This window comes from Ascidiella aspersa, chromosome 7 (assembly GCF_963924565.1).
Source record: "Ascidiella aspersa chromosome 7, kaAscAspe10.2, whole genome shotgun sequence".
NCBI classification, from domain to species: domain Eukaryota; kingdom Metazoa; phylum Chordata; class Ascidiacea; order Phlebobranchia; family Ascidiidae; genus Ascidiella; species Ascidiella aspersa.
Window position 1 is genome coordinate 21,955,555 of NC_139453.1, and position 9,473 is coordinate 21,965,027.

Sequence of the window (9,473 nt, forward strand, 5' to 3'; positions counted from 1 at the left end):
CGATTGAGGGCACAATGTGGCCTATAGCCCAAAGGCGTCAGGAAATTGTGTCACGTTTCGTAATATTGTCACGCTTTTTCACAGAATAACGCTGCGGCTGTGTGAATTTAGCCACACGTACAGAATGCAACTCCTGCCAAACATTCTATACGGTTGACACATTTTTTGCTGTTTTCGCCAATCTATAACAGATTTCCAAAGAGCCATTTAATCGTCAACGGTAACACTATCCGACTTGGAAAACAATACAAAGCACAATATTTGCACTTCGTACATTTACCTACATTTTTGCACTTCGTACATTTACCTACCTTTTTTGCACTTCGTACATTTACCTACATTTCTTAAGCTAAACGTTTTTTTGGTCTCACTAGGTATTCTATATAGGTATAGCAGCATTCCGTTTAGCACTACTGTTTTACTTTGGTGTGTTTTAATAATTTCAAATAGTATTTTAATTCTTATTATACTTGCGAACAAACTTTTTTTTATTGTTCTTTAAAAATTGCTTATCAGTAAACTCATTTGCGCATTTTTTTAAATCATTTGCGCAATTTTTTTCGTTCTGCTTTAGCTAACCAGAGAGATTTAAACAAATTTATTTGAGTAAAAAAGCCATATTTCATCGTACAATAGAAAACTATGGACGCACACTTTAAAACCGTGTTTAAATAATCAACTTGTAAAACTAAAACGTGCACATTGTGCGCATAATGTGGACTAGCGATATATATAACCTGTGTATTGTTTACTGCAGATGTATGCAATTTTTGTAGTGTACTGTAAATCTATCGAACTGTTAATGCCTGTAACTGTCGGTAACACGCTATGATATGTTGCCTTTTTATTTATTCTTGGTTACCATATAAATGGCTTAATTAAACTGAATTCGCGATTTATTTACAGTTTGAACTATTGTTGAGCAAACCTTGAATATTGTTGCCTTGCATTCCTGCCACAGTTTTTTTTAATCAAATTGTGCATTGTGACGTCATACTGTTGCTTTGTGTTAACAAGAATTATGTTTTCACAGCTTGCTTCGTTGCCGCTGTCGGCTGTACATTTAGGCTGCGGTTTTAAAACTGTTCGCGCTTCACTTAAATAAAGTGATTCGTTAGAGCAATATATATCTTAACAGAGCTGCGATGAAATAGCCAACAACTAAGCGAAGTCGCCACCCATGTTTGATTTGTTTAATGCTCTACTAGGTTAATCATTTATTAAGAAGCTACTTGTTAGTGTGCGCAAAGGTCTAATAAACGAAACAATTTGAAATAATTCGACGTACAAATATTTTTTTTGCGTCTGGAAATTGAATTTCGTTTCAAACAAATCATTCAAAGTAAATAACAATAAAAACATCAATAACAGTAAACAATAAAACAGAAATTACATAGGCCTACAAGGTTTAATTCAGTATATTTTAGGTTGGAGAATTGTTATTTACAATACAAAATTTACATAAAAAAGCTCTAAAGTTGTTTTCGATTTGCCAAAGCGCGAAAAAATTATTTAATTTGAAAAATTGGATTTTAGAAAGAATTGCGGTGTTACCAATGTCTGCAACGAGTATAGAGCGCAACAAATTGTATTGCTTTGTAGTTTAAAGTGGCAAAAACAGAAGTTTGAAAATGTTTCTGGTTATTGGGATTTTGTTGTATAGCCTGATCACTAGGTCGAATATTTTTTGACTTGTCAAAAAAAGTGAAAATTTTGTCAAAATTTACACGTTAGGTCAAAATTTGTCAATAGTTTTTTTAAGTTAAAATCGAATAAAATTGCACATAAATTGCTTACAAAATTAAAAAAAACTAAACTCAGCTTTTTGAAATTGGTCGTTTGGTTATTTTGAAATTTATCTTTCATTTTATCAAAAAAAAAAGTTTTGATATAAGTTCAAAGTCATTTCAACCGTATGCACACAGTTTACGATTCGTCAAACATTACATTTTCGAGTTTAGACGCAGAATGCTCTTTGATAAATAGATACATTATTACAATTTTTTTTGATAAATATACAACAGGATGTTTTTGATAAGGATGCATTATGACATTCTTGATAAATAGACAACAGAATAAAAAGGGTTTGATAAATAGACAACGGAATAAGAAGGGCGCACGTTTTCGTCATTCGTGTATTACTTAAAACGATTAATCAAACATCTAAAAATAACCACTGTCGTTACACATACAGCGTTTTGAGGTTTTTGATGAGCAGTTCGTCACATCGGCCGTGCAAGGTTTTTACTTGAATACGTATTTATAAAAAATCCACTTAAATAACTAATGTACATATAAAATTAAGAACGACCGTATAAAATATTTAAAAAAAAAAAAAAAAAAAATCATAACCTACTTTCCTACCAAAGCGTGTTGGCCTAAATGTATGTATACCAATTCAAACCAAACCAATTTAAAATCTAAACCCGCAAACATTTAAGCGCCCGCATTGGATTATGTATTGCATATTCCTAACAGCAAGAACTTTTTAACTAGGCGAAATCCGGTTTCTACTAGTAACTGCATTGCAGACTTGGACAACTAGATTTATTTTAGATTTTTTTAAATTGGATTAGAATTAAAATTAGAGCATTTTAGTTTTTCCGAATTAGATTAGAATTAGAACTAGATCATTTTGAGTTTTCTCAAATTAGATTAGAATTAGAATTAACGAGAATTATTCGCCACCACAAAAAGGATTCGGAAAGATCCTTTAGCGTAATGAAACTTCCGTTTGTCGGACCTGTTTCACAGCACATAAGACGGGAACTGCAACGTTTTATTCAACGAAGCACACACGGCAAGGCCAAGTTAAGGTTTGTTCACGAAACGTCAAAGCTGGCCTCCTGGTTTGCCCTAAAAGATTCACCATCGCTACTCCACAAAACCAACGTGGTATACCGACTGCGATGCAGCTGCAACCAGACATACATCGGCCAAACGCAACGCAACCTAAAGACCCCTACGAAAGAACACCAGTCGTCACCTAAGTCGGAAGTTTGTGCCCATTTGCTCACGAATCCTACACATAAGGTTAATTTCAACAAACCGGAAATATTGGGTTCGCAGCATGACAAATATCGCCTTTTTATGCTGGAATCGCTGATGATCCAACATCATAAACCAGAACTCAACATAGATACAACCTCGGCACCTTTATATCTTTTTAACACCTAGCAGTATGAACTGACCCATACATCGCCTTTTTTTCGCTGCTATTTTTTGTCCTTTTTTCCTTTCTTTTTACGTTTTATCGCTTTTATCTTCACTTCATTTTTACACTGATGATGGCATGAGTTATTGCTGAAACGTCTGTAAATTGCGAAATGTCGCTTTTATCAAATATTATGGCTTTTATATTTTTATTAGAATTAACGAATTTAAAAAAAAAAAAATTCAAGTAGAAATCGAACAAGAATCACATTTAATTATTTACAATCATTTTGATTTAATCGCAATATATTCCTATAAAAACGTGAATGGTAAATATGCGTGTGCCAATCCCTTTTTATGCTTTTTAGACTGCAATTCACAAATTATATTAGAATTAAAATTAGCCACATTTTGCTCTAATTCAATGAAATAAAAAACTAAACTTATCTAGAACTATGGTTCTCAAAGTTTGTTTTTTGTATTCCTCCCTTAAAGACTCGAACAATGTTAATTCCTCCCCGAAAAATCTACAAAAGGAACATTGCCAAAACTGGATATTGTAAGCGTTTTTATGATTTATCTTAGAGATCACAGTGAACATTACAAAAGTAGGGTATAATTAAAAAACAATACAAAATTGCCATGAACGATTTTACCGAACGAAATATACATAAGGTATTTACAAAGCGTTATTCATTGTTAATGTGAACTATGAGCTTCATATTTAAACAAAACAATAAAATTGAGGAGAAAAGCATAGTTTGGCCTGAAGATCTCCGCGTTTGCAGTTGTCAAGTGTTCCCTTTTTTTGGTTAATATATGTGTAGTGGCACTAAAACCTCATTCAAATAAATATGTAGTCGGAAATGGAAGTAGTGTACCGTTAATTTGTCATACTTAGCTCAAAATTGTGGATCCAACCACATTAGCCGCTTTTTAAATGAATAAATTGGTAAAAGTCGCTGTTGAGCATTTGCTTTGGAATTTTGCAGAATTTAAAAGATATACCTACCCTTTCTCTACTTTACTTTTACGTACAACAATGCTAAAACAAACAAACAGGATAAAATGGACACCTGGTGCTAGTAAACTTCACTCACTGTGACGAAACAATCGATATTGTAAACCAAACAGAGTTTATTATGACATTGGTTAACACAGTTAAAGAAGCATATTGTCTTCACATATATAGGCTACTCTAAGTATAGTAAGTAACGTTCCTATTTAAACATTGTGCAGTTAGTTATATGCTTTAAATTTTGAATAAAAAAGTGGGCCATTTTCTTCTACTTTTCCTTCGCAATTCCTCCCTGGAACAAATTTCCTCCCCCAAATTTTTCAGTGGCTCCCTTTTGGGAACTACTGATTCAGAATTCTAGATATCCAAGTCTGATGCATTGTGATTACCAGGGGTTTGTAACTTACGGCAAATATATCTAACTGTTAATTTCTGAAACTATCACTAACTCCTAAAATATGTTGCCTTTCTATTAATTCTTAGTTACGATATAAGTGACCTAGTTAAATTCGTGATTTCGTTACAGTTTGAACAGTGCCTATTTTAGGCACTGGTTTGAACTAATATTACAATTTCATTGCATTCCTGCCACGTTTTTGAGTTGAATTGTGCATTGTAAAGTCATATAGTGTTGCTTTGGCAAGAAAGATGTTTTTACAGGTTGCTGCGTTACCACTGTTGATTGTAGCCTACGCTTACGATTCCCATTATGTGTTCACACAATAACGTACAATACGCAACAAAAAAATCTATAAAACCATAGTATTACGTCATAAGCGTCATAATACAGCCAATTACGCAGTAATATCTAGTACGCATTAGTCGGTAAACTTTTTGTCGCGGCCCAAATAACTTTTTTCAGAGCTATTAAAGGCCCAAAACGTAAAGGTATCTGCCCACTAGTCGCGTTTAGCGTCATACGCTTCACGTTTGTCGTCTTGCGTTAACGCTATGTGAAACGCTACGCCAAACGTAAAACGCAACAGACTACCCATTGTAGTGCTGCGTTATGCGTAAAACTAACTGGTTGAGCTCGCAGTCACACTTTTTTACAGCTTGCTGCTTTTTGAGAACTGGAATATTTCGCTATGAACGACTTACTTTTATTGCTATTGCTCGAAAGGGAAGAAATTTTGATTTATTTGATAAACCTAATCGATTTGGAAAAAAAAGAAGGTAAGACGGTCTGAGCATAATACAAAAGGTGGGGAAGACATTACAGGAACCCCTGAATATATAAATATAGCTGCATTGTTATAATTAGTGGCATAGAGTAATACTAATATGTGTTTTATCGTACAAATAGAATGGTTTTCCATCTATTTAACTATTTTTTAATTTCACCTATTTTAAGGTGGTGGGTCCGCCCTATATTTCAAAGTAGGTCACAAAAAGGGGAGTACAATCTGGTGCAGCAGATGAGAATTAATGACCCAGAGAGTTTTTTTAACTACTTTCGCATGGACATTGGCACTTTTGATATTTTGTTATCAAAAGTGGGGCCAATTATTACAAAACAAGATACGCCTTGGAGAAAATCTATCCCTGCATCTCAGCGGCTAGTTGTAACAATAAGGTATAGGCTTTATAATAGGATTGAATTTAATTCATGTCAAACCGTAGGTTAAGCCGAAATTTTAATCGTTTTTACTCAGATACCTTGCATCTGGAAATTCGCAAACCTCGCTGTCCTACAGTTACCGCATTGGATTGACCACGGTACGGCGCATTATTTCAGAGACTTGCGAAGCAATATGGACGGTTCTGATGCCAGAATATTTGAAGATGCCTGCATCAGCTGCAGAATTGCGCTCTATAGCTTCGAAATTTGAAAGCCGGTGGAACTTTCCACATTGCATCGGGGCTATAGACGGCAAACATGTTTCGATTCAGGCTCCGAGTCACTCCGGCTCGGAGTTTTACAATTACAAGGGTTTTTTTAGTATTGTTTTGTTGGCTGCTTGTGATGCCGATTATTGTTTCACTGTAATAGATGTTGGTGACTCTGGAAGACATAGTGACGGGGGCATATTTGCGCATTCCGAATTTGGAAAAAAGTTAACACAAAATGCTCTTCATCTGCCCCCAGACGAGTATCTTTCTGGCACTAAACTAATATTCCCGTTCTGTATGGTTGCAGATGCAGCATTTCCATTAAAGACGACAATAATGCGTCCTTATCCCGGAAAAAATTTGCCACAAGATAGAAAAATATTTAACTATCGCCTCTCTAGAGCAAGGAGAGTCATCGAAAATGCGTTTGGGATTCTTGTTGCGCGATGGCGCATTTTTAAAGGACCTATCATTGCGGACGCGAATAAAGCCGCTGCAATAGTAAAAGCAACATGCTGCCTCCATAATTTCCTACAAAAATCATTACACCGTACTCTTTCTGACGTCGATTTTGAGGACGACAGTGGGAATGTAATAGCGGGCAGATGGCGATCGGAGGTTGGTCCTACGGACAACCTTACTGATATCACAAGAATTGGGTCAAATATGCATGCACAGGCTGCCGCTAGTTTACGCGATCAGCTAAAAGATTACTTTCTATCTGATATTGGTTCCTTATCCTGGCAAGTAAACGCAGTTAACAGAAGGTAAAGTTTTTTGGGAGTTTTACTTATGCACTTTCTGCATCATTTAACAGACATAAAATTTCGGACATGGTCCTATAAGCCTTTCGACCACCAATATCGTCCAATCGCTTGGCCACAATTTCACCAAAGGAGGAAAATGCTGACTTGGTACTGCCACCGGCCACCACGGCGGTAATGGCTTCGGAGTTGGACTCCAGCATCTTAAGCAGTTTTTCCTAAATACAAAAAATATTACTTTCTTCAGTAATTTTGTAATAAACCTTGTCTTGTTGATTCTGCAGCTTATTATTAGAATTTGACATTTACATATAAGCTTTGGCTAAGTATAGTAAAGTACCTATTTATATGAGTTGAGAATTACGTTAGGTTTAATAATTTTGATAATGCAAATAGAAAAAATAGGTTTTCACCATGTCAGATCTTAACAGTAATAATATGGTGTATGATTAGGTTTACCTGGATATCAGAGTTTTGGCTTCTTTGCCTGTGTGTATGTTGTTTAGGAGTTGAAGTGTTAACTTCAGGCTGATCGTCAGTATCAATTGATCCATCTAAAGTTGCTGTAATTATATAGCAATAATGCTTGAAAAGGCATTTTAACGGCGTTAATCTAAATAATTTTGGGATGATGGTAAGTGTATATATAAATCACTCCTTAACCACTATTTTTATTGCAATACACAATACACAGTATTTTATTTTTGGTAAAATATAATTATATATATAAAAAGCGATTATATTAAAATATATTTATAAATATATGTCAGGAAACAATAGACAAAATGTAATTACGTACTCTCAATCACAAAATCCATTTTGTCTTCTTCGTTGCAATCGTTGGTTAAATCCAAATTGGAAATGGTTCTGACAAGTAATAAACAATTTTAGAATATTTTGAGCAGCTTTTTTAGAACATGTTTGGGTTTGTAAGAAAATACTGTCACCTTAACCTCATAATATTATATATCAATCTTATCATTGTATAAAACTATACACACAAATTATTGTGATATATATATATATATATATATATGATGTGTGTGAGTGTGTATTATACAAAGTGTACATTCTGTGCCGAAGATGTTGGTCCAGAAACCTCAGTTCCTCAAAATGTTCCCACACAGGGGCTAAACTTGAAGCTGATCCACTTGTTTTGTTTTCCAACTTGTTTTTTCTCTGCCAAATCTGTCGCGGAGGCTGCGCCAGCGCTTGCAGCAGACTTCAGCTGAAAGTTTATTTATTATAACTTTTGTCTAATAGATTTTTTGTGTGTTGTTTTTCACCACTACTCCAACCTAAATATATGAACTAACTAGAATGCTAAATCAAATAGCATATATACACTATTTATTGACTATTATCAACCAAAACATGTGCTTTCCTGGCAAATACTTTTTGCATTAACTAGTTGTTCAAAGCTGAAATAACACCTCGTGCATTCAGGTCAGCATTTTCAAATTACATGACTGTGACTTACTTAAGTTTACATAGAGTGATGCTATGGTTAGACTGGTTTATAGCTCAGTGCAGGTTTGGCTCAACATTATATAAAATATATTTTGCAATGCTATAAATTTATTGCTTAAAACTTCTTGAAAACACTAATGGCTTGACTTAAGAATGACTGACTGGGACTTCATGTAAAATACTTGGATTGAAGTTTTTTTGTAAATGACTTTTGCTCAGCTGACCTCAGCAGATTGACCCTCAACCCAGCTAAACCCACAACTTTGTGTAAATGGAACCTTCCAAAAGTATGTAGTATAATCAGAAAATAGCTACTTTGTGAACTTGTTATAAAATTAAACTACACTGAGAGTACACTTGCTTTTTCTGGTATAAAATCCGAAGTGAAAAAAATATATATTTAAGTGAATTTAATTTGCCATAACTATGCTTGTTTTCTACTTGAATTTAAAAGTGAAATATCATACCTGGCTGTCCGAGTTGATGGGCTATTGCTGCCCAGTTGTTGTTCTTCACCAGAACATTTTTGTAATGCTCGTGTTTGGAATTGTACAAACACGGACATTCGCGCACACTTTCAATGAGGAGCCCATTAAATGACATGATTTTTAAAATATTTCTTAATTATAAAAAGCCTACATATATTAACATTTAACTCACAAAACACGACCTTCTCCACTTAACGCTCTATATAATTTAGGCTACAACAAACCACAATGCTATAGTAGTATGTGGTTACTAATCACAAAAAACAACATTTATATGTATTTTATATACGGTTTATTGGTAAGCTTTGGTAAATACTATACCAAAACAGCGCATTGTGCTTTGCGTCTAGCGTAAAAGTTAAATCAAATCCAACTCGAACGCTTGACGCTATAGACCGTCTAAATCGCTTGCGTCTTGCGTTTGTTTTCATGTGGGCCACCCCTGACGCGTAACGCGAAACGCAAGTTCTTGAAGTTTGACGCTAGACGCGTCCAGTGGGCTGCCACCTTAAATCTTAAGAACACTGTGTTTTTTAATTTAAAATTGCAATTTTTTTAAAAGGAGGGCGTATTGGGCCCATAAAAGAGTTTTGCATATTGCTCGAAACAAAATATTTAAAGTCTGTTTAAACAGTGATTGCTCGGACCAAACCATAGCAAAAATTTATCGAGCAAAAGTTTGCCAAAATATAGCAAACTATAGGCTTTACACCATTTTAAGAGATTGATTATATTTGGTTTTTAAGC

At 34.6% G+C, this 9,473-nt stretch overlaps 1 protein-coding gene across 1 annotated transcript; it reads right to left on the bottom strand.

The window, feature by feature from the left end:
• Window positions 1-6,357: 6,357 nt before the first annotated feature.
• Window positions 6,358-9,148, bottom strand: LOC146138324 (uncharacterized). Its single transcript, XM_083394141.1, has 4 exons — window positions 8,706-9,148; window positions 7,568-7,635; window positions 7,228-7,331; window positions 6,358-6,986 (listed from the first exon to the last, which is right to left on the bottom strand). Exons 1-4 carry the CDS (start codon window positions 8,801-8,803, stop codon window positions 6,795-6,797), a joined length of 462 nt encoding a protein of 153 aa, XP_083250267.1. The 5' UTR covers window positions 8,804-9,148; the 3' UTR covers window positions 6,358-6,794.
• Between the last annotated feature and the right edge of the window lie 325 nt (window positions 9,149-9,473).

Excerpts from the sequence above, each read along its gene's own strand:
- LOC146138324 (XM_083394141.1), bottom strand. The coding sequence starts at position 8,803 with ATGTCCGTGTTTGTACAATTCCAAACACGAGCATTACAAAAATGTTCT. Across the intron at positions 7,636-8,705 it reads CCATCAACTCGGACAGCCAG|AACCATTTCCAATTTGGATT; the intron begins GTATGATATTTC and ends ATTACTTGTCAG. Across the intron at positions 7,332-7,567 it reads AATGGATTTTGTGATTGAGA|CAACTTTAGATGGATCAATT; the intron begins GTACGTAATTAC and ends ATATAATTACAG.